The sequence below is a fragment of the Panthera leo genome, chromosome C1 (genome assembly GCF_018350215.1).
Source record: "Panthera leo isolate Ple1 chromosome C1, P.leo_Ple1_pat1.1, whole genome shotgun sequence".
Taxonomy (NCBI): Eukaryota; Metazoa; Chordata; class Mammalia; order Carnivora; family Felidae; genus Panthera; species Panthera leo.
The window spans coordinates 213741049-213766132 of NC_056686.1; the positions used below are offsets into that span (position 1 = coordinate 213741049).

General features: G+C 49.9%; 1 protein-coding gene and 2 non-coding genes across 14 annotated transcripts in view; all 3 read left to right on the forward strand.

The window, feature by feature from the left end:
• The window catches only part of ATG16L1 (autophagy related 16 like 1), a 76731-nt gene that overhangs the window by 15188 nt on the left and 36459 nt on the right, over positions 1-25084 (forward strand). For 3 of the 12 annotated variants that reach the window (XM_042950581.1, XM_042950583.1, XM_042950582.1), the window contains exon 1: positions 18225-18311. Coding sequence is in view for 9 of the 12 variants with exons in the window: in XM_042950573.1 (XP_042806507.1) it covers positions 1190-1276; positions 1934-1990; positions 2899-3001; positions 5862-5967; positions 9107-9177; positions 9903-9974; positions 15022-15142; positions 15414-15519; positions 17527-17676; positions 17817-17864; positions 18210-18311; positions 23455-23619; positions 24204-24261 (1246 nt within the window). In the remaining 3 variants the exon portion in view is untranslated. Of the gene's footprint in view, positions 1-1189; positions 1277-1933; positions 1991-2898; positions 3002-5861; positions 5968-9106; positions 9178-9902; positions 9975-15021; positions 15143-15413; positions 15520-17526; positions 17677-17816; positions 17865-18209; positions 18312-19088; positions 20331-23454; positions 23620-24203; positions 24869-25084 lie in introns of those variants that run through there. The other 9 variants (XM_042950577.1, XM_042950571.1, XM_042950573.1 and 6 more) reach the window with 8 other exon arrangements.
• LOC122229068 lies at positions 3937-4211 on the forward strand. Its single transcript, XR_006206928.1, has one exon.
• LOC122229070 lies at positions 14282-14506 on the forward strand. Its single transcript, XR_006206929.1, has one exon.

Sequence of the window (25084 nt, forward strand, 5' to 3'; positions counted from 1 at the left end):
AGTATCTGAAAGTATTCACATAGGGTCAGCTCACGTTTGCTGCTCTGTTGTCGCCCTTGTGTGAACACGAGTGACTCCCCCAACCCACAACCTCGAAGAAAAGAAAGGCCAGCCTTGTTCTCTTTCTTCAGGCCTGCCTTTGGTCTCCCGACATCCCTGCCAAGACTGGGGTCAGTTGCATGGAGTCCTAAAATCAATAGCCAAGGAAAATGAATTTACTTTGACTTGGTCTAATTTGCTTGGTAACAAGTATATATTTACATAATCCAGATAATTAATCATGGAAAAATCTTGCTTTCAAGTTCTAAGGAGTCCAAATATTAGGTGATAAAGTCTTAGGTTGTTAGGTTTTATTACTTCTCCGTGAAGATTGCAACTCGGCAGGAGGTCATTAAGACCAAAATAATTACTTGCCTTCCCCTGAACCAGGAAGGGGAAGGGGAGGGGAGTGCCTTCCAGAGGCACTTTGTATCCAGTGGAATAAACAACAGTGCCTTTCTGTGGTTTGATTATCTTGTGGGACATGCGATGGACTGACTCCCAAGATGTCAGAAGGACCAAGTGTTTGAACACAACCACAAAATACCCAGAGTCAAAAATGAATTGGGTTTAGATTTTGCTTTCCCGTTTTTTAGTATGAAAGCACTATTTGAACCCGATAGTAACGCAGCCGCTGATTTCATTGCTCTTCCAGTAGTCCTTCGTGTCCCCCTGGGCCTCCTCCCTACACTGCCCTTTTCTTTCTTGTACTCCATACCTGCCCCGGCCGTCCTCTGTGCCGCTCAGTCCATCTCACGGGACTGTATCGGGAGCACTGCAGTTCAGTGTGCGGGAGCCCTGCAGCTGTGAGCCAGACTTCTGGAAAGACTGTCCCTTGGCACGCCATGTTACAGACTTACTAAACCATTGTCGTTGCCTGCTGAGTGAGAGCTACGTTCACACCTCACAGGATCAAAAGATCGCTTTTCAAGTTATTTCCAGCTGCAATTCTGGATTTGATTTCAGCAGGTTAAATGTTCCTCTTAGTACGTTCAGAGTGTGGCCGCCCCTGGTCCTCCAGATAACCCTTGGCCGTCTCCGAGGCGCACAGGCCGTGAATAGGCGATGGTGACGACATTCGTAGAGCGGACTCGCCTCGGAGCTCCTGGTGAGCAGAATCAAAGACTCGGCCCCTTGCCTTTCTTTCCAGGGATGATGACATTGAAGTCATCGTGGATGAAACCTCTGATCACGCCGAGGAGACTTCTCCTGTGCGAGCCATCAGCAGAGCGGCCACGTAAGTGGATGGGGTGGGCCGGGAGAGGAGAGCTCGAGCCACAGTCTGACAGTACATTTGTGGCCGGGACATGAGCAGCCTGATGCATCCGGGGCCCTCGCTGGAGCGCCCGGCCCCCCGTCCTAGGCATGGAGCGTGCGGGCTCCTGAGTGTCCCCGTCTTCCTCAGGTCACCTCTTAATGGGAGACAAGCTGTCCCTTCGTGCTGCCACTAGCTGTGAGGGGAGGCAGAAAAGAGTGTAGTGGTTTTCTGCAGGAGGGACAGGGACACCTTGTTGGGCAGATCAGACTGTTTACTTCTTACTTGGGTTCCAGGATTTTTTCTCTTTGCTAGAGCAAGACTGAAAGGGTGGGGATTGGTTATTTACAGACCCCTTGAGGTCAGATTAACTGTGTCCTTGTCTAAAGCACGATTTCCAGGACAGTTAACTTAATGTGTGGGAACCTTGTTTCTTTTAAAACTTGGAAGCTAGGTCCTCCCTCCTGCCTTCCCACTGTTTTCTGGTGGTTTGCTCCTCTGAAGGGTTTCTCAGCTGGGGTTTGGGGACTCCATGGGAAACATACTCCCAGATGTCTATTTTTGTGGACTGTGTTTTATTGATGAATGATTTGGGCAAAATGTTTCTAAGGTTTAAACCTATGCTCCCCTCCTCTTTAGTAAGCGACTCTCGCAGCCTGCTGGAGGCCTTCTGGATTCTATCACTAATATCTTTGGGTAGGTTAGAAAACCTTCACCTTTCCTTGTTAAATGTGTGTGGATATTCATAAGTATTATTTAGGATTTATCACCATTTTAAATGTACACCAAAATTTCAGTGGTGCTGAGATGCCTTAATTTCAGCTTTTCACTTAGCTTCTTCCTTTTCTCCTCCGTTTTCTTTATCTTACTCCCGCTGCGTGCTGATCTCTGGCCTTTCCTCTAGTCTGTCCGAGTCTCCCCTTTTGGGACATCACTCTTCTGATGCTGCCAGGTGAAAATACTACCCTCTCTTGGCCCGGCATGCGAGCGTGGCTCCTTGATAATCGTAATCGTGCTGATCACCGCTTCACCATCCCCCACCGCCCACCCCTCCCCGCCATGGTCGGATGTGCATGTGCACCCAGGCCGCTGTGCATGCTCCTAGGAGCGCTTCACCCTTTTGAGCAGGCGCTAGGTTGAGCTCTTTACCCAGCAGTCATGCTCTCATCCCTCTCTCCTTTGGCATGCATTCGACTCCTCCTTGGCCACGGTGTACGTTGAGGGTGATTATAAGTAGGCATAGATGTCACCTTGAAGTCATCTTACAAAAATACAGATGAGCTCCCTCTGAGCGGGCAGTTACAGTATGTTGAAAACGTTTCGTAGCAGCTTATTGACTGGGAAGCAATAGTTTGGGATTGCTTTTCGGTGTTGGGTTTTGGAGTCCATGAGTTAGCAAGCCGGAGAGTACAGGTATGTGCTGGAGATCTGTCCGGGTGTCATTTGGGTGAGGGTGCTTCTGATCGGGTGCATCACTCTGTGGTTTGGAGAGTCTAGGAGGGAGAAGAAGCTACTGCCAAAAGTCGTCTGTGAAGCCCTTCTGGGCGTTTGGTGGACATTAAACCCTGTGCAGTCCTAATAGTTTCCTTTATGTTACTTCTTAGGAGGCGCTCTGTCTCTTCCTTTCCAGTTCCCCAGGATAACGTGGATACTCATCCTGGTTCTAGTAAAGAAGTGAGGGTGCCAACGACCGCCATATGTGTCTTTGTAAGTATGGTTTAACCCCACTCCCAGCAATCTTTGTATGGTAACAGAGCCTGACAGTTAAAGGATCCATTCTGTGCTGCAGCTAAGTTTCCTACCATGGTATTTGTAGCAATGGCGAGCTCTTACGCCTGTTGGCTCTGTCTGAAGGAAGGGATTGATACATTTTGCTTAGGTTCAGGGGCAGGATTTATTGTAACCATTCTCTAATATAGGACTGGCTGAGAGAAATTGGTAACATGAGAGATGGGAAAAGGGAGAAGTGATTAGGGTTGGTGAGAAGTTACAGTCATGCAAGTAATTGTCGTCACCAGTTGGTTTCCATCTAGAGTGGAGATTCTGGTCAGTAGTCTGTTTTAGAAGGTTGATAAGGGCAGCTATTTGCTTCATGACTCTGCCCAAACCCGTGTGACTTGCGATTGTTAGGAGGAGTAAGGTTGGAAGCAGGAGACTGTCCTGGGCAGAGGCCACTATAGCCGGACTGTCAGCTGGAGTTCAGAGCTGGGTGCTAGTACCGAGGAGTAATTAGGTCCCCACTGGGGTGATTGAGCAGCACTGGGCCCAGCTTGGAGAAACACAGAGTACCTGGCTCAGGGCCAGCAGGCAGGAGGCTGGTGGGGACTGAAAGGCAGAGCAGGGCCCAGGAAGCTGGGCTGACTCTTGGATTGCATGGGGTGAGTTAGAGGAGCTCGCTTTCAGGGTAGAGAAAGACTCGCTGTCAAAATGGGATGGAATTTATATGGGGGAAACTTTCAGTTCCAGGCATAAGGAGGAACTCGGGAGGTTTCCACACCGCAAACTGGTTGAGTGGTTTAACCACCTTGTATGTTGTCAAGGGAGTCTCCCTCTCGATGAGGAGTTGAACTGAGACAGTCAAGACCCCTTCGGTTTCTCCTCCACCCCTGCGATTCCCTGACAGGCCCTAGGCACCCTGCGGAGGTCAGTGATGATTGGTAAAAGGTCTGATTGCACTAAACATCACAGCCCCTTCCCTGCCCTCACCTCCCAGCAGCCCATTGTTTCCTCCTGTCACATTTAAGTCCTGTGTACGGGGTAATGGAGCAGCTGATAGTTTGGGATTCTGTCAGTGTGTGTTTCTGAGAGTGAACAGTTCACAGCTGACAAATATCCGACAGAACCAGCCGTGCAGGAGATTGAAGAGTGGCAGCTATGGGTGTGATGGTGCATGATCTCAAGTTTTCAATCTGAGACCTCCCAAGTAGAAAGCATAAAGAAGGAAAAGGAAGGGAGTCACATGGAGGCAAAAAAGGTTGGTCCCCCTACAGCTTTTCAGCAATTCAGAAGGGCTGAGGTGGGGGTGTCATCACCAGGGAGAATAATAGTAAGACAGTAATAAAGTGATGTTTCTGTCGCCATCACTTAATGGTCATGTTTCTGATAATATTTCAAGCATCTTTTTCAGTCCCAAGCAAATGTGACAGATTCTGTCTTCCCAAAATGATGTTTTCGGCAAGTGATTAATGACTTGGCTTATTGGTTGGTTGGTTGGTTGATTGGTTTGAAGTTTATTCATTTATTTTGAGAGACAGAGGGGGAGGGGCAGAGAGCGAGAATCCCAAGGAGGCTCGGTGCTCAGTACAGAGCCCGACGCTGGGCTTGATCTCACGACCCACACGATCGTGATCTGAGTGAGTCCATATCAAGAGTCAGATTTTTAATTGACTGAGCCACCCAGGCACCTCAGTGATCTACTACTTGTGATCCGTGTTTTCCAGTCTTTTTTTTCCCCCTTTTAATTATAGAGATTTTCAAATCCAGAAAAAGAACTTCCGGTACCATCATCTGTCAGGCAGCTCTAGTTAGCCACGTTTGCCAGTCTTACTCTCTCGCCCACACACTTTACCGGAGCACTTCAAAGCAGATTGCAGACATCGTAGTTCATCCACAAAGGTTGCAGCATCTGTAGTCCTTTAAGAGAGGTTTTAGTGAATCTTCTCATATTCTTTTCTCCCATCTTAGGAGAGGATGCTTTCTACTCCGCTTCCCTTCCCATCCTGAACACAGAAAACATGCCACCTTTTCAGATTATTTGTTCTAGTTTGAATGCCAGTCTCAAAAATTTCCCTGTGAAGAATTTAAATTCTCCCAAAGTAACACCTATTTTATTGAAGGCCTTCTCGAGGTCAGGCACGGTCCTAGGTCACAAAACCTGCGGAAGTCTTTTCCTGTATGTGGGCAAACCGAGGCTTCGGGAAGCTAAGAAACTTGGCCGAAGTCACCCTGCTAGTACACATTAGAGAGCCATGTTTCCAGAACTGAATAGAATCCCCCTGTTACACTGATGTGTGTTGTAGCAGCAGGAATGGCATCCACTCGTATCAGGACTCCATGTTCAGATTACTCCTACTAGGAAAACCATAAAGGCTTTTTTTTTTTTTTTTTTTTTTTTAAATCATGAGAAGTCATGCTGTACTTCCACTAGATAAAGAGTTTAGTATGTGGCGTTAATATAATCTGGACCAAAAAAGAGGCAGTTAAATCAGAGGCTTACTTTTAGGCTATGAAGGTCATAGAATATAGATTGAAATTGCATTTTTCTTAAGAAGAAATAAAATTAAGGCAAAGACAAACTTTAGGCGGTGAATCTACACAGATTTTGATTCCTTTTTAAGAAGGTTGCTCTCTATTTAAAAAATGGAACTGTAACTTACAAGAATAAAATGGTAGCAGAGTCTCGGGGAACCCTAGGCTAGGAATCCAAGTTAGTTTATGAGTGATCTCTTTTATTTATGGATAAATGTCTAACACATTTGGTTAGACATCCAGAATGTTCGTTTGTATTGGGCTCGCTCTTCTCGAGAATGACAGTGATTGGGGTTGAAGCAGGGTGCTTGTCTTGCAGGACGCTCATGATGGGGAAGTCAACGCTGTGCAGTTCAGTCCGGGCTCCCGGTTGCTGGCCACAGGAGGCATGGATCGGAGAGTTAAGCTTTGGGAAGTGTTTGGAGGTGAGACCTGAAGAGTGAGAGAGGGAGGCTGTGTTGGGGACATCTGGTTGACCTTGCTTTCAGGCAATCTTTGAATTTTTTATCTTCTTAAAATATACAGTATTTTCTGTAAGGGATCATCTGACCAAAGCAGCATTACCATCTCAGACATTACAGCCAAGTGGCTGTTGGCTCTGAGTTTTTAAGTAGTGGCTACAAAATGCTGTTAAGTTACAGATACGTTCGTGTTTGCATTTTCTCAGATACGTACTAGAATATTTTCCAAGATAGCACAGGTTTTAGAAGGAAAATAAAAAGTCTTAAAGTTTTAGACTTTATAATTAAACTACGCATTGAGCTAAAGTGTGTGCATTTAATAACACAAGTGGCCTTGGCCTGGGGAAAATGACTGAGGTCATATCTAAGCTTGGGAAGAAAAAGAGGGGTGTATCTCCCAGGAAGAAATGTATTTAACGAGCAGCTTATCATCAAGAGCCCAAAGATCAACACCCAGTCTCTTTGATTAGACCTTGTTTCCGAAGTGACCTCTGAGTACTCAGAAATGCAGTGGCGTTAGAACAGGAAATGGGGCTTAATGAAACCATCTCTTAGACTTCTGAAGCTGGGGATAGCTCAATTTCAGCATTTTGAGATTTAGTTAGCTACTCCTGGGTTTTTTTTAAATAAAGCAAGGTCAAGGGATAAGGCTGAAAGTGTTAGTAAGAACCAGTTTGTCAAGTTTTTGCAGTTGTAGCACACGCACGCTCGCTGTCCAGCAGTGAGTAGCTCCAGGATGCCCTGGTCTCTATCGTTTCCCCCGATCCTCACAACAGCCCTGTGCAGTTTGAAAGGTACGTGTCGCCCCTACTTGACAAGACGAAAACAGGAAGACTCAGAGACCCTACTTGATTTGCGTTGTTGGTTTACATGGCTGATAATTGATCGGTGAGGCAAGGGAGGGGCACAACCGGGACCTGACCTGGGTCCTGTGACTGCGGAGCCCTCGCTCTTCCCACTGCGGCCTCCCTTTAGCTGTAGAACTGCTAAGCCTGTGTTGCTGCTTTTAGTGTGTTTAGAGCAAGAGCAAACTATTGATCCCTTTGGTTATAACAGATTATCAATAAAGCACCAAACTTGTGTGCTCTGCCCCCCCACAAGAAAGTGACTCTGATTAAATTCCTGGCAGTTACAGCTATTTGAAGGCCATCAAGATTTGTGCCGTTTTACCCAGAAACACCTTATGAATGATAATTGCGGGAACTGTTGGGAAGACAACAGTAAAGCCATAGAGTAATAATGGAAATTTTATGAGATTTGGTTTTTTAAAATCTTAGGTAGATAGCTGTTTTTTGTTTTTAATTTTTTTATGTGTATTTATTTTGAGAGCAAGAGACCGAGTGCGAGTGGGGGAGGGGCAGAGAGCGAGGGAGACAGAGAATCCGAAGCAGGCGCCAGGCTCTGAGCTGTCAGCACAGGGCCTGATGCAGGGCTCAAACCCACAAACTGTGAGATCGTGACCTGAGCCAAAGTCGGATGTCCAACTGAGCCACCCAGGCGCCCCAGTAGTCTGTTTTGATTGTGCCTTGTGATTAAATAAAAATCACCCTAGAAATATTTTTTACTTCTGAGTCAATAAAAGCACCTATAAGAAAATGAGAACCAACCTTTAGTAACAGTGTTACATTTTTGCTGCCGAAGAGGAAGTAAATGCTAATGGAAATTATGAAATAGTTTGAGGGGGTCCTGTTTTTTACCCTTTTAAAATATCAGAATAACTGCAGTTTCTGCCCAGTAGGAACATTTGTCCTTGCTCATTCTATAAAAAGCACAAGCTCCATTGGGAATTATTTATATAAATACTGTTGACATAGCGTCCCTTGGTGTCTTCTAGATAAAAGAGCTTTGGTAAGGTCTTTTTGGTCATTTGAGATCATGTAGAATAGCATTTATTGATCCTTTCTTACATTTTGGCCTGTGTCAACTGCCAGAGAAGTAGACCGATATCTTGGGCATAAGCCAAAGAGATATTTCTTAGAATTTACAGTAATATTTTTGTAAAGGTCTAATCTAAATAAAGACCTTAATTAGTGGATGTTGGCCTCTTTTTGACTTTTGAAAATCTAATGAAAGCCAGGATCAATAAAAGGCATTAAATGTGCTATACAGGTATTTTGCAGATAAATTCAGAAGGAGGGATTCGCGAAGCCCTCAGTAATCCTGACCCTAAATATTTGACAGCTCCAGACCAGTATTTATATCATAGTTTTTACCAGTTAGAGAAAAGGCTGTTCTTTGTAATGTTCCCTATTTTGTGCTCCCCTTTTATGAATTTGATTTGAATGGTTCCCTAATTGTTTCTCTGGACTTGTCATCGTTAAGCTGCTCTTTAAAAAAGGAACTTAGTCACATCATCTTGAGACTCGTACTCTTACGAGTTTGTGCCTGCATCATTAAAGTTTCTGCGTGGGTGGCCAGAGCTGTGTGAAAGCAGGACCCGGGCACGTGGCTGGGCCTGTTGGTGAAGGCGGCTGGGGAGAGGGGAGCATTGACAGGCAGTGGGATTGCCAGAATCTTAGGTTCCCGGAGACAGAGTAAGCATAAGGACAAATTCCAGAAACTCCAGACTAGCTTTACTGGCATTCTGAGGACTAGCCAGTTACACAGAACTAAAAAAAGAAATTCTTTTCAGATCCGAATGAGAATTATCACATGGATCCTGAAAATTTAGTGGTCAGCTTCTACAGAAGTGATAGCTCAATTGACGCGAATACTGATCAGACCCAAAGACGTATTTATCTGAATTAGAAACATTTTACTCAGAAGTACCAGAACTAAAACTCAGTCTCTAGGTGCATTGACATGTCTTTAAAATTCCCGCATCTACCTCTTTGTAAAGGGAATTAATGACTCTGAATTTCTTGAAAAGACCAACCGAATGCATGCGAACTGCTAAGCTCTGCGTCCATGTACACGTGCATCGTCCTTCCAGCTGACTAGCTGTGTTTTTGTCCTGCTATTCTTAGACTCTGCGTCAGTGCAGGAAAGCTGCTGTTATGAGCCTGTAATTGGTTTCCATTGTGTTTCAGGTGCCCCATTGTAACTTCAGTATTGGCTTTACTCTTTCTTTCATTTCTTTCCTCAATCTTTCTTTTTTTTCCAGATAAATGTGAGTTCAAGGGCTCCCTGTCTGGCAGTAATGCAGGAATTACAAGCATTGAATTTGACAGTGCTGTAAGTATCTAGTATCCGGGGAAATGGGTGAGTTTAGAAGGTCTTAGAAAAAATGTAAGACATCTGGTTCTTGGAGTTTAACTCAAATGGTTTGTCTGCTGTTCTCTATCTTAAGTGATATCAGTGATAGGTCAGGATGCAGGTAGATTATCAGTTCTTTGCTGGCTGTGACTATGATGAAGATGAGGGGGTGGGGGTGGTGGTGTCAGGTCTGCTGTGCCCCAGCCCGTCATTGTCTCTGCAGACTTGATAAAGGCCGTGGCTGAAGTCCCAGCGGTGCAGGTGGAGGGGAGAGGGGGTCTGGCCAGATGTATCAGAGATGCGTGGGTCTCCGAGGAGAGTAGTTAGGAGATTGAGGGAGGGGAGAGCCAGGGCCTCTGGGCTCTGCAGCTTGGACAGTGTGTAGAGAGCATTGGCATTTGGGGTTACTGAAGGGGGGGTGGGGGCACTAGTGAACTCAAGAGGACAAGTTCCAGGCTGAGCTGGAGGGTCTGCAGCATTCTGATGGGATGGGATTGAGCAGACTCAGGAGAAAAGTGGATTTACCAAAATTGGTGGGTTGACAGAATACTGGGGATAACGGTTGGTATTCCACATCAGGTGTGCAGCTTTTAGGCATCTGAACCTTTCCTGGACCTGATTCTTGGGGAATTTGTATTTTGTGGACTGAGATCTTCTAATTCGTCTAAAATTTGTCTTCCCCCCCCCCCCCCCCATTCCCATAGGGATCTTACCTCTTAGCAGCTTCAAATGATTTTGCAAGTCGAATCTGGACTGTGGATGATTATCGGTTACGGGTAAGACTCAATTAAGAAAGCTAATATAATCTCCAAACTTCCATGAGGTTTTCCAGGGACAAAATGTAGGAAATGGCAGGTTGATTAATGAGGAGAATCGTGTTTTCCTGAAAATCATACTTGATTCCCTCTGCCCTTTTCCCTTTCTCCCTTGGGAAAATTTACATTTCCACATTATGTTCTTTCTTAGTCCAAGATTCAGTTTCAGAATAATTTGCAGCAGGAAACCCTCACATTTCACATGAAAGTCTCCGTGTTCCTGTTCAGAACAGGTGCCTTGGGTACGTGTCACTTTTAGCTGACCTTCAGCTATCCTGACACCATTGTATAAATTGTGTTTGTTATGGGCTCTAAAACTTAATAATCACTTCACAGAGTATAGCTGAAAGTAGGACGTAGGAATGCATATGGATGCATTTAGGACAGCGATCATAACCAGGCTGGGAGATAGGTGTGAGAGAGAGGGAGAAGGACAGGGTTGGACGTGGAGGGGTTTGCCCTGGAACCCAGACTTGCCAAGAAGTTGCTTGGCCTCCACAACAAAGACCAAAACTTGATGGTTCTATCACTTTTGTTCTTTTCTTTTTTTTTTTTAAGTTTATTTATATTAGAGAGAGAGAGAGGACAAGCAGGGGAGGGACAGAGAGAGAGGGAGACAGAGCCCGATGCAGGGCCTGATCCCACGAACCGTGAGATCATGAGCCGAAACGAAGAGTCAGACGCTCAACTGACGGAGCCATCCCGGCGCCCCTGTCTCGCTTTTGTTCTAATGAAAAACAAGTAGCTTAATTTGGAGACGTGCTGTTTTTCTTCTTAAGCTTGAAGCAGTTTTCACATGAGCTCATGAAAGGCTGTTGACAGGTAAGGTGGAGGATGCACTTTTTATGAAGAAAAAGGCTTGATTCAAGCTTTCGTATGTCAGCCCCCATGAAAAGTAGGACATGATGTTAAAACCTCAAGATAAATTGCAGAGAGGTGGGGAGCTGCTGCAGAATGGTCCATTGGGTAGGTGCCGGTCGTCTGATTTGAAGACGCAGCCACGCGGCGGGAAGAATCTTCAGAAATGCACGGTTACCGTATCACGCAGGCTGTCCGTTTTCTTGAAGGAGCTGTATGGAAAATCCCCAGTACTAGATGGTAGTCGGGACCTCCCGGGAGAGAATTCGTCATTCTCAGTTGGAAGAAGACCCAAGGCTGCACGTGCGAAGTGTGGGATGTGCAGGTGACAGAGATGATGTTCCCTTGTGAAAGCTGGAGAGCTTTCAGGCATGTTTTCGACTGAATGGAAGAACAGGGAGGTGGGCAGCTGGGCGCCTGTGGACGGGGCTGGACTCTGCTCAAGCAGTGCTCACTGCCGTTCAGGCGTTTGAACAAGCTTTTAGTTCAGGCCCTATAGTTCTGCCCCCTCAACGCGGCCTAGCCTGTTCTCATGGCAGCATTGTAATCCACACACCGTGTGCTCTACTCTGTTCCCTGTCGATCACTTACTGGACATTTGGGACAGGGTTGAATACCTCTGGAGTCCTTAATTTGCCTAAAGGAAAAGGGATCTCTTCTGGAGTGGCTCTTACGTGTTAGGCCCAGCACTGAGATATGTTATATACATTACTGCTTTTTAACTGCCAGGGGCACAAGGTGAGGTGAGTAGGTATGTGAGGAAACTGAGGCTCAGGTAGGCCCACAAAATTGCCTAAGGTCACACAGTTAACAGATGAGAAGATGCGAGTTGGAACTGAAGCCTGTACTCTTGTCTGTGTTGGATTGACCTGGATTATTCTAGTACCTCCGGAGACTGAGGTATAGCAAAACTGTCTAAGAGTGAAGAGGGACATAGAGTCTTCCTTACATTGTAGGCCCTTGAGGAGAAAAGCAAACAGTTGAGTTGTCAGCCAGTTGCGTAGGATGATATTTTTCATTGGTGGAAAAGTTCTGCTCAGGTGGGCGCAAATAAGAAAGGGACTTGGAGGCAGGAGCTAGACCTGGAAGACAGTGGTCACAATGTTGGCACACTCTTTTCAAGTGAGCTAGCTTACGGAGGTGGGCTGGGTTTCACTGGAGAGATGCTCACGGCGCTGGGGCACCAAGCCTAAGCTGGGGTTGCTGACAGGTTGGGGAGCTGGTGCCAGGATGGTCGCCTCCTTTGCCGAGCTAGCTGGCTTTGAGGGCCTCCGGTCAGCTCTCGGTAAATGTGTCGTGAAGATCGGGAGGCCTTTTTAAAGATTGTCTGTGCCCAGCAAAACCACATGAAACTCTTAACCACGCTCCAGGAAATAACGGGCTCCCTGTTGTAGGAGGTTTGGGCTTCTACATAGATAGACCCTAGTTAACAGAAGATATCGGAAGACGTGAATGGAGGGAGCCCCACGTTCCGAAATTCAGGATCCAGGCCTTGGTCGGTCGGTATCTCCTTAGCTTTTATGATAAGGGAATGGTGTTTAGGAGAGACCAGAATGCAGGGAGCAATTGGTTGAGTGTTTGCTGTAAAATCCTTGTAGCAAGGGTATCCTAGAAACAGCCTGGTATTGAAAGGAGTCCATGACAGAGGACTCCCTTGAATCAAGCAGATGTTTTAGACCCCCTTAAAAATCCGGAAGGCCAGCGCAAAACTCAAATGTGACTTGAGCAAATGGATTTGAAGAACCCGCCTGTTCACTTCCCTAATGTTGACGTGGGAAAGTAACCACAGTGACAGGACTGGCTTTGTTTCAGGACCTCCCTCCTCAAGGTGTGCATTTTTCTGGGGTCCGGTGCCGGCTTGATTGCGAGTCCGCCCTGAGGCACAGAGGCGCCTGGCAGAGCCCTTGCTCTGAGGGAGGCTCAGGCTGCTGTGACATCTGAACCCACTGCCCCATCTCTTAGGAGTCCCTGTTGAGAAGAGGATGATAAAAGCTAAAAGTGTTAAAATTAATGAAACATCAAAAACACTGAAAGGATAAAAATTTTACGTAAAAGTGATCCATTTAAGAGAAGGACGTTTTAAATTATGCAAAAGAGCAAATGCTGTAGGAAGCTACATTCCATACCCGGAGAGCATGGAGATGTGGCCTGTCAGCTGGATTTCTTCCAGGAACGAGGCTTGCAGCGGGCCAGACTTGGCCAACCTACGTATGAAGAGCCAGGAAGTAACAGTATCCCTTTTCTTTCTTCGAGGAGTCCGTGAGTTTTATTCCGGGAAATTAGGGGAAAGCTGTGTGCTCGTAGCCATTCGTTGCAGCATCGTTTGCGATGACCTCGCGACTTGTAAAGTGATTCTAACCGTCCCGTGTAACCGTGAGCACTCTTCGGGGGGTGCAGAAGGGATGAGCGCCAGGGCCCCCGGCCGTGGGGCCTTGTGCTTAGGTCACCTTGTTTGGTCCTTACCCGGACAGCGTGAGGAAGAGGGTGGTCTCCCGGCTGTTCCGGCCCCCGGGTGCTCAAAGCCAAAGCGTTGTGACCCCAAAGCCCGTGCACCTTCAGCTGTCACGTGAGAAACTGCTTGCACTATGATGTGAAAAGAGCAGTGGGTAAACTTCTAGGAGTACTTCGACATGAAATAGAAGAGAGTATTACGAACGTGGAGTTCACAAAAATGGGCGCGCTCACACAGCCCATTCGTGAGCAGGGTCTCCAGTGTTGGCGAGCTGTGATTTTACTTCTGTAGTAAGAAGGAAATCAGCGAATGTGCCCTAAACTTTGGGGACTTTGTTGAAATAGTTCTTTGCTAAGAACTTAATTTCCGTGGTGTGAGGAGGACCTTCCCGAGTGTTTTGTCTCCCCACGATTCGTACAGACGGGATGGTGTGTGCCGAGTGGCGCCGTCGCTCCTGAACCGTAGTGAATGGAAGCCTCGTTGCTGGAGATGTCTTGATCTTACGAGCAGGATCCGTGGGAGGTTTTTACACAGCCGCAGCCACAGCACAGCTGCCCCCTGGCTGGCAGCAGTCGTACGATGCCGTTCCAGCCAAAGAGTGGGAGAGCGGAGTCTTGGAATCCGTGCCAGCTTCTCCCTTCCTGAGGGAGGAGGACGCGCGGGCCTGCGTCTTCTGTTCCTGGGCTGAAGTGGCGCCGCTCCGCTGAGCAGGGAGGGAAGATTGGTTTGAAAAATTCCAGCACTAAACGCGTAACACAAAACTGAGATCTCCTCCTTGGGAGTTGGGGTTGAAACCCAGTAAGTTAGTTACCAGTTGTAGTAAGTATATTAAAGCTTTTCTTTTCTTTTCTTTTTTTTTTTTTATTAGATGGTTAGAAAAAAAAAAAAAAAACCAATGAATACCCAGTGAGCCTTTGACAGTTTGCACACATAAGCATGTTGGCCCACACTGAAAAGAGGTCAGCGATGAGTTGTGAACAGTCAGACTCCCCGGCTCCCCTCCCCTAACCCTTGGCCTCCCGTGGGGCTCCGATAGTGCTGTGACGGGCAGGGGGGCTGCTGGCCCTAGGTGAGGCCTCAGTTCTGTGCTCCGTGGCCGGCACCCGACAGCCAGCCACAAAGGGGTTTGATTGTCGGGAGTGCTGGTGTGTGTGGTTCCCAGCTGACTTTTCAAGCCGAGACCTCTGATTGAAAAAAACCCCCAGGGGGTTTAATTGTTTATTTAAAGAGTCCTGATGTTTCCTTTTGTAAATTATGCCTGCAGGGAACCTGTCTGTTCTGACTTTAAATAGGGTCTGGACTTTCAGAGGCACTGGGTAAAACCCAGGCTTTGAGAATTTTGTAATTTGATATAAGCCAGCTTTACAGAAAAGCTACGAGAGTACTGGCATCTGTCCCAGGGCTTATGTCAAAAAGGTACTCCGGCTGCCTGTCCCATTGTTTTGAAGATGGAGGCGTGACGTTTGCGCTGCTTTTGTTTTGTCTTGGAATGTGCTGGGAGATTTCTCCTCTTCCTCTGGATACCTCACCCCTGGGCAGCGCCGAAAGACAGACTCTCTGGATGTTTTGCCGCACTCCGTGACGTATCCTTTGGTCTGAGTCTTCCTGACCAGATCTCTGGGTGTTTTGAGGAGCTGGCTCTCCCGACGTGGTGCGTGTGTCCCCCAAGGCTCACCCCTGCTGTGTTCTCTCCCCTAGCACACGCTCACAGGACACAGCGGCAAAGTGCTGTCTGCCAAGTTCCTGCTGGACAATGCGCGCATTGTTTCCGGAAGTCATGACCGGACCCTCAAGCTCTGGGATCTCCGCAGCAAAGTCTGTGAGGAAATCAGTCTCTCTGAATATATGTACCATTAGACGTTAACCGCGAGGTGTTTGTTTCCACCCGAAAGCCTGCGTTTAGTGTGATACAGTTTGAATTGCAAGTCCGGTTGCGTACTCAGAGTGGCGTTGAGGTAGTGACAGCTTTTCACGTTTGAGATTTTGTTTAAATGAGGAGCTCCGGCTAGCTGGGGCGAGAGGGCAGCGCTGCTGTGCGCCCGGCCACCGAGGGGCCGCTGCCTGATCGCTAACGTATGGTTTTCCTACAGGCATAAAGACCGTGTTTGCGGGATCCAGCTGCAATGATATCGTCTGCACAGAGCAGTGTGTGATGAGTGGACACTTCGACAAGAAAATTCGTTTCTGGGACATCCGGTATAAAACCCGAGAGCTCGGTGGAGGCGGCTGAGGGGAGGGTCTGTCTGTGGTGGAACTCTGGTGATGTTTTGTGTCCGGGTTGTGCTTTTTAAAGTCCCTGCAAGTGGCGGAAATGAGCTCCGAGTGCGCCCTTACCGTAATAGTTCCATAATTCTTTACCATGAGGCAGACCGTTGCGTGCAGCGGTCACTTGCGAGCGAGCCCTGTGCACTCACCGGGCCCTTCACCCAGTGCCGCGTAAGCGAAGACGGACAGTTAGGGGCTTTAAAGCTGACACGCGAGCCTGCAGTGTTCTGAAGTAGGGCTGGGCACCTCCGTCCAAGGATGTGAGGAAACACCGGTCGGGACGCGTCTGGAGCAGTGAGCAGGCGTCACGTGGCAGAAAAGCTCACGGACAGACTCTCCAGAGAGGACAGCGGGACGGCCTCGTGCGGCTGAGACGGCAGTTCGGGCTGTGGGCAGACAGGACCAGCAGGTGGTGGGTCGGGAGCGGATCGGTGTTTGTAAATGACTTGACCCTCTGAGCCACCGGGTGTTTGAGGGAGGACTGCTCCTCATGCGCACGAGTGAGCAGACGGTGCTAGCGCTGTCTGGACGGTGTCCCGGGAACGGGGACCTCCTCCAGCAGCGTGGGAGGCAGGCAGGGGAGTGGATTTGAGGGAGAATCTGCATTTGGGGGGTGAGGAAGGGGAGAGTTGAAGCCACGCGGGGAACAATCGACAGATGCTGTGTTCAGATAAGGACGTGACGTTTGTGCTTTCCAAGGGACATTTGGGTAAACCGGAGCAGAATTTTTGGGAGACCTTGGATGGGAGGGAAACGAGTCCTCGCGGGAGGACTCCAAAGACGTGAGGACAGAGTTACTCAGTGGTGGCCCGTGAAACAGGAGACCGCGTTTTAGGGAGCCACCGAGGCAGCGTGGTCACAGATGGGGAGGGAGCCGGAGGGTCCTGTCGTTGGGCCACGGGTGGGGGAGCAGAGGAGTCTGAGGGCGAGGGGAGTCCGGTGGGACGAGGCCGGGAGGTTAGGAGGGAGGTCGCTACTGGTCCCATTGAATGCAGGACAGTTGTGGAGGGTGGAGACGAGGAGCCTGTGCTTCTAGATGATGCTTAGGAAGGCCTGGCGTGAAGCTGGCACCTCCTGGGCAGCCCTTCCAAGTTGTATTCATACCCCCTGGTTAGCCTCTTTGAACCTGAAACATGGCGTGTTAGTGTCGAACTGGGTATCGGGAATCTCCTGGTCCACCCGCTGATTGGACAGGTGAAGACAGACCCTGAGGTGCAGGGAAGGGCATCGGCTTGCCTCCAGCCACATGTTTAGCGACGATGAGATCAACGCTGTTACTTAGCGTGGGTTTGGGGTAGGACATCATTTCATTGAAAGCTTACGCCAAAGTGACTACGGAAGGGTCCACACCTCCTTTGGCTGTATCACCCGACAGGGCCTTGCGGGATTGCCGTTCACAGCCCTGGCCGGGGACTCCGCCCCGGAGTCCAGCTCCACACCTGGAATCACGCAGCCGGACTCGGGGGTCCCGGAGCCGAACTTTGTAAGGCAGGGAGCCCGTGAGAGGCCACACATGCGTCCACGCACAGTACAGCATCCCAGACCCACCGGAGCAAGTTTCTGAGCCCTTGGGTTCGGCAAAGTGTTATCACTGAAAGAGCCTTAAATACACGATAGCCCTGCTCGGTTTGTGCCGATCCGGAGCTCTGATTGGCACTCACATCGTCCCCCAAATGAGCAAGGAAACGAGTTCTTCCCAGATTCAGAGTTCTGGTACTTAAAATATTACTGTAGAATTTACTGACAGAAAAAATAACAAAAGCAGCCACTGAGGCGATTTCTATAAGGTTGGAACACATTCGCTGTCCTTGAAGAGTACCGCGGTCCAGTCGAATTATCTCCTCCCCACTTCTCCGTGGAGCACGGCATCCTGGTGAAAATGGGCAAGTTCTGACACTTCTGTGTCCCGTTTTCTCAGACTTCCCTTCCCTTTTGTAGATCGGAGAGCATCGTCCGGGAGATGGAGCTGCTGGGCAAGGTCACTGCCCTGGACTTAAACCCGGAGAGAACCGAACTCCTCAGCTGCTCTCGCGATGATCTTCTAAAAATCATCGATCTGCGAGTAAACGCCGTCAGACAGACCTTTAGGTAACTGGACCCGTTGGTTTGGGTTGCATTTGAATCTTGCCAGTTTCCTGGGGGGTCACGTGAACACCAGAGGCCCTGGCCCTGCTCGTAAGTCCCGAGTGCGGTGAGCTCTTGGGGTAACAGTGCTTTGTTGGTTGCAGCGCCCCTGGGTTCAAGTGCGGCTCTGATTGGACCAGAGTTGTGTTCAGGTGAGTGGTGGCGCTGCTCCCGCCTCGCCCCTCGCCCCACCCCCCACCCAGTGCATCCCCAGGGGGCCTTTGCACACCCTCTCGCCCTGAGGGAGTGTCCAAGAGTGACCTGTAAGCTCATCACTAGGGGTCATTATCACCGTCTCCTTCCTTTCTGGTGTCCTGAGAACTGTTCGAAGGCTTCCGGGGAGGGTGGGCGCCTCCCCGGGACAGCGCCGGGCAGGCTCTCTGGAGAAGGGCAGCCCCCTTGCCTAGCTCTGGCTCTGCCCGTGTGGCGCTTCTCCCGCAGGACGCTGAATCGGGGGTGGGCGGTTGACACCTTACCTGGTCTTCCGTGTTCTCTAGCCCCGACGGTGGTTACGTGGCAGCGGGCTCGGCTGAGGGCTCCCTCTACGTCTGGAGCGTGCTCTCGGGGAAAGTGGAGAAGGTCCTTTCAAAGCAGCATGGGTAAGGTGAACCCTGTTAACCCCCTGCGGTCGTGAGCAGGTCCTGTGACTTCATCCCAGGGGTCCTTTCCTCTTCGGGCACGGACCTGAGTCAGCCCTGTGAGGGCAGCGTGCGCTCGCTTGCTCTGCCGTGAGCTGGGTCGGTGGAGAGAAGCTGGGGCCGTTTGTGCAGTACAGAGGAGGGCGGCGTTCTGCTTATTGGTGTCACGGGCTGTTTCGGTTAGAGCCATTCGAGTGGTGGCTGCCGGAGAGAGGTTGGGGAGACAGTCTGCCTTCCTCATTAACTGGCCCCTCCTCTCCGCCTCTCCTCCCTTCTCAGCCCCTTTGCACAGGAAACTGACTGCTTGTAAACACTGATTTTCGCGTGCTATTTTTCAGTCTTCCCCCGGCCTCCTTTCTGTCTTAGCTTTGTTCTCCACCCAAGCTCGCTGCTAGTGAGACCCCGGGCTTTCCTCCGTCACCACCTCTCTCCGCCCCCAAGAGCAGTGGCCACTGCCCGCCCCTCAGCCCCCTGAGGCTCTCGTATGAGGGTACGAGCTGCCCCCTTGGGGTAGTAGCCTTGATAAGGCCTGGCTCCTTTCATTCCTAAACCGCTTCCGAAAATACAACGCAGGGTTCCTTCGGGTTTTTTGGCACGTTAGTAAGGGCCTGCCTGTGAGTGGGAGCGATACTGCCAAGTAAACCAGGCCCTGGAAAAGGCCTTGCTCCCTGAACGTGAAGGGGACCTAGTGTTCAGTTCACCGAGATCTCACACATGTTCCGACCTCTCCCTTTGAAGCTCGTCCATCAATGCGGTGGCGTGGTCCCCCTCCGGCTCCCACGTGGTCAGTGTGGACAAAGGAAGCAAAGCTGTGCTGTGGTCAGAATATTGACGGCACCTCCTCGAGAGAGAGCAGAGCCGAAGCCGGAGACGCACGCAGGCTCCCGCAGCTCTGTCCTGGCGGGGGGTGCGTTGGGTGTAGCTTTGACCGCCAGTGGAGAGCCCGAGCCACGTGGCGCAGTGGCTTCCTTTGCACGGGATTTCCGAGGATTTGGGCTGAGGTCTCTACGGCCTGAAGGAATAACAGTGCGAGAACCTGACCCTGTAGTCACTTAGCAGAGGTGCGGGTTCTTGCCCTGATTCGGTGGGAAACACTACTGGCTCTGATCTTCCATACCTCAGTGGGGGGAGCGGGGACACCTACCGGTTTCCTCGCAGGCCGGCAGTGCCGGGAACACCCCACACGCCTGGGGTCGGTTCTCCCTCCAGGCTTTCTCCCGACCTTCTACGGTTGGTTCTGGCCGAATGCATGTCCTGTCACCCTGGGGTCATTTTCCTGGTGAACTCGCTTTAATCATTGGATTAACAGAAACCCAAACAGGATTACCCCTGTCCTCGGCTGCGGGGGCTGCCCTGATTTCTGAGGAGACAGGACTGTGGTCCCTCCCCGTTGGTCTGTGTCATTATTACGAGGCTCTTACTCTGATCTCATCTGATTACTGTTGGAATTTCCTTAGCTCTCCCAAACTGTTCTTAGAAAGCCTCTGTTCTTCAAAGCTTCGGGCGTCCTTTCTCCCCAACAGTGCTATATACTAATTTCTCAGTCAAGAGATAAATCCCAACTTGGTTAAAAAATACTTTTTGGAGGCGGGAGAGGAAGGGTGCAAACCTTCTTCCAGGAAAGTGTGCTGCAGGGGCAGAGTGTATTCCTGTGTCCGTCTGTAGACTCCCAGAAAGTGGGTGCACGCCACCTTCCAGGGGTGCCTCGCTTCTACCCGTGGGTGACGAGGGATTGGAGGCCTCGAATGTATTCGCCTGGAGCCGGTAGTTCCAGGTCACTGCCCTTTTGCCAAGCCTACGTGCAATAGCCCCTCGGTGCTTTAGTGCGAGAAGCCCATTCCAAGAAGCATGGGAATGTCATCTTTAGGTTTCAGGAGTTTTGATCAAGGCCGGGGGCAACTGGCCTGTGGCTTTCTTTTTTGTTTGTTTGTTTGTTTGTTTGTTTTTTTACACATTTATCCTTAGCATTTTACCTGTGTATATCATTTTAGTTTTTGAGTGACTGAAACACCAATACGTTTATCACCTTTTCATTTGCACTTTATACTTTTCCTTCTGCACTTGTTCTCTGGACAGCTGTGGGTGACGAGAGCTGGAGCTGGGTGAGGAGGGGGGCCGCCGCCGTCCTCCCTCTTTCCCCGGCCCTCCTCCCCCCATTTCAGCTTGCTCCGAGAGCTCAAGGGGAGGTGGAATTCATAGGCCAGGGCGCAGCTGTTATTTATTTAATTATGTTGCCCAACAGAACTTGATTGTAAATAAAAAAAGAAATCTGTTCTATACTTTTCAAACTCTGTGTCTCTTGGTGGTTATTTTTTTCTCTTCTGTCCTTAAGAGAAAAAGCTGCTTATCTCTTTTCCTGGTGTTCGTTCATTTGTAAATAACAGCTAGTATTCTTCTGGAATCTCTCCTTGTCATTCAGCATTTAAGCCCAAATTGCCACTGCCTGAAAACCAGCATTCCAGTTTCACGTCACATGTAAGTCTTAACCCGACTTTACATCTTACAACCTGACTGCATCTGGGCATCTGTCCGTCCGAGAGCCCAGCGCGCCGACGAAACTCCTGCCGTCAGCTCAGTGCTGTGGCAGATGTGAGCCTCCAGTTCCTCACCGGAGACCTTGCCTGTAGGATTGGTGACGAGCTATACCTGTCTCCTGTTGGTCTCTGGCCTCTTCTTTGCTGAAGGGGCAGGAGTTACCTCACAGAGGAGTGATTTGTTCGTGGGCACTCTGGTCTCTAGCAAGCGGCCTAGTGCTAGGACGAGTCCTGATGTTCCGGAACCCTCCCCGAGAGACCGCTGTCCGGTTCGCTTACTGCTGCATTTACTGAGGGGCCTGCCAAAGTCCATTTAGCCCAGCAGCTGGGCTTGGGATTCCATCACGATCTGAAGTCTCAGAGGCAGCCGGCAGCCTCCAAAGAGCTGAGAGAGCCCTTTGTAGCTCTTTGTACTCACTTTCGAGGAGGTGAGTCATTCTCAGCAGAGGCCTCAAGTAAGCATTGCAGTAGCCTCCGGTTATCCTGTTTCCTTTGAACTTGCAGGGAAGCTTGGCTGCTCTCTACTTTGAACAGAGATGCTTCAGTTTGAGGTCCGTCCACACTGTGAAGCTCTCTTCGGGTCCCTTGACTGCCAGGGCTGAGCTGTTCAGTGTGCGGGCACCCACTGCAGTGGAATAGGATTTGCACCCAGTTCACGGTCCTGATGCTCCCATCTGTCAGATCTGGGGCCCTGCCCCACTGCTGCGGCTTCTGCTGGCAGGGGTGTGGGGTGGGCGCAGTTTTCCCGTTTCCCAGGTGAGTCCGGGTGGTCGGAGCTGGTACGCTTCTGTGGAAGCGGCGTCGGCTTTGACCCAGACATTAACATATCTCAGAAGTTGATCGTTTTGACATATTTTTTGGATGAACTTCTGTTCCGTAGGTCGTTTCCCCAAATAGTGTGATAAATCAAGCTCGGTGCCTTACTCGTAAAGCACGTACTGTGTACACGCTAGTCTTTGTCCTAGAAATCTTGCAAAGCTCCTCTTCGTCTTTCACCTTTCACGTCGTGGCTCACAGATTTTGTATGGATGCCGGCGTGAGTGGGCGAAGCTGCTCTCAGCTGGGAGGGGCCTGCCTGCCCCCAGGGGTGAGCTGCTTGGGAAGTTCCAGATTGCTGAGCGTACCAGGGTCTTCACATGCATAGCACAACCGTGCTCTTAGAGAACTGGAAGTTTTGAAAGGTGCACTTGAAACTCCTCACCCTTGTGGGCGCCGGGAGAGAGAGCAGCCATGATGAAACGCCCCACACACGAAACGACAAACGTTTCTGGATTTCTGCGAGATCTTGGGTGGTCATCAGGAGCCTGTGGCTCTCAGATTCTGTGATCTTCCAACCGCATCCCGTGTCACAAGTCGCGTTTCACAGCTTGGCAAGAAGCTGTTCTAGGGTCCTGACCCCTAGTGGGCGCCATTGTCTGCAACCTGCCTGCTCCTCCAGGCCCGCGGTGCGGGGCTGAGCCCAGATGGCCCCAGGCCTTTACTCCACTACGTCTTTCCTCTTGTGCCCTACTGTAATTCCCACTCGCTAGAAATCCCAAATTTGCAAGCCAATAATAAACTTTGGAAATCTTGAGTTAAGTGAAATGTACCCATTTGTTAGAAAATGGAGGGAAATTGGTGCAATCCAGTAAGATTGGTCTCTGATCAAAAAAATTATTCTTAACCTGCTTCATCTCGGCAAAATTTGATTTTCGTACCTCAGGAAGCTCTGGGTTTCATAGCACAGCCCGACTGGTTTCTGTCTGTGCCTCCCAACCCCTCCCTGTCTTCCTTCCAGATACTTTTTCCATACTGTTTGTGCTCTAGCTGGGCTGTGCTCCTCGAACACTCCCCGTCTCTCTCAATTCTGCCCAGGGCTATGCGGCCCTCATCTGGCCCTGACTGACTGGCACAGGGCGCAGTGAAGACACCCACATCGGGGTGGATCCAGAACCTGATGAGGCTAGAAGAAGTCCCAGTGCCCCTCCCCTTGCCCGTGTCCCCCCCCCCCCCCCCCCCCCCCGCAGCTTTGCCGGAATATTTGACAGCAAACTTAAAGCATGTCATTTTCCCCATAAATCGGCATGCATCATCCCAAGCTAACCAGGACACTGTGCCGTAAGTTACACCTCGAAGAATTAACGGGAACTCCATGTCCCTGACTATCCAATCTATATTCGAATTTTCCTGATTGTTTCAACAATGGGTTTCTTACGATTGGCTTGTTTGGATCAGGATCCAGTTAGCTTTCACTGCAGAACAAACTACCTTAAAAAGTAATGGCCTGAAACAACCATTATTTCTTCCGATTCTGTGAGAGGGCTGGGCTGGCCCAGTTGAGGATGAATAGTAGAGGGTGGCCTCACGTCTGGCGGGCAGCTAGGAGAACATGGATGACGCACCAAGCATGCACGCGTCAGTGTGCAAGCACTTGTCACTCTGCCTGGGTCGCCTTTGTCACATCTCATTGGCCAGAGCAGATGGCACAGGCATCTGCCTGAGTGTGGGGCGCCGCATGGGGACAGGAAAGGGAATTGATTGTCCACAGTAAGGCCACATTCTGTTCTCCTCTTCGGTCTTTTTTATTCTAGAACAGTATCTGTTGCAGACTTCTTTCTATGCCGCATGCTGGATTTGGTTGACTTTGCTCATAGGGGCAGTACGTGTGTCCCAAGTGGGAACAAGCAGCCCTGCATGTCGCTGTGTCCCAGGCTCCTGTGGATTTGCTCTGGCCCTAGATGTGGAGAGGAGAGCAGGTGAATTTGGGCTCTGGGCTTCCTTTTCCCAGAGAAACAGACTTAGGAAACCACAGTTATGCTTGTAAGTCAGGCCAAGCAGCACGCAGGCTGGACACAGTCTGGTTTCTGGTCGGGAATCAGAAGTGTGTTGATCCCTAGAGGACACGCCCAGATGGTTCCAAGAGCCTGTGAGTAAAGTCTCAGGAGCAGCCGTATCCTGGACCCCCCAGGCAGTGCTTGGCACAGTGGGCACTTGGTCACGTTTTTATTTAGTAGGATTGAGTCAGCAAAAAGCAAACCAGACAGCCCCCAAAGGGGGGCCAAAGGGACAAGAGAGGAGGAGGGATGGAGAGTAGTTAAAATCTAGGAATAAACCACAGAGGAAGTAGAAGTGTTGTGTAGAAGCTGTTGTGTGCATGTAGGTGTAGGTTTGGGTTCACAGTGCAAAATGTGTACTGTTTTTAGATGTATTGAAATTCACATAAAATGAGCCATTTTAAAGCGGATTCACAGTGGACAACCACCACCCCTAATTCCAACCAAAAAAAAGGGGCATTTTTGAAACCAGGTTTGTGTCTTTTTTCCAAACGCTTTTGATCTAGAGCAGTTGATCTACCTGAAGAAAAGTGTGCGCCCTTGTCTCAGCTCAGGTTGCTTTAAGGAAACACCACAGACCAGCTCAGACAGCTCAGGCAACAGATACTCCTTTCTCCCACCTCTGGAGGCGGGAAGTCTGAGGTCAAGGCACCGACAAGGTGGGTTCCATCCTGCAGCCTTAGCTTGCAGGTCACTGCCGTGCACCGCGTGCTCGCCTGACCTCCTGCTGCACTTGCAGAGTGGAGAGTGGGTGTCTCTTACAAGAATGCTAATCCTGTCAGATCAGGGCCCCACCCTCATGGCCTCATCCAACCCTGATCACCTCCCAGCGCCCCATCACACAGGGTCGGGGGTGGACACAAACTCAATCCATAACAGTACTCCCCTCGGAAAGGCGTCTTCGTCCGTGCGATCTGCGTCACGAGGAAGCTGCTCAGTTTGTGGTCGGCTCCAAAATCTTGTGTTGAGGCAGCTTCATGACCCCTGAAGGACCCTCTGGTGTTGGGACCCACGTGGCGTGGTCAGGGTGAAGAAGCCCCCGAGGCACATGTCATTGGCCTCTCGTTGGAGAGGACAAAGGGAAGTGTTGGCCAGGATCCCCCTGCCTCCACTCTGCACGGGACTCTCCTTCTATAGGACTCACCTGCACATTCGATGCATCTCCCCAACTCTGCAAGTCAGGAGTCTGTAGGTGGCAGGCCGAGGCCCAGCTACCTCCCCAAGGTCGCAGTGGACCCATCCGTAGGCCACAGAGCCCAGGACTCCAGTCTGGAGTCTCACATGTCTCCTTTACATGGAAACCTGGAGCGCCAGGTACTATTCCCTACCTGACGCCTCAGCACGGACATTCGAAATCTGCGTAAGGGTGGGCCCCCGGCATGGTGAG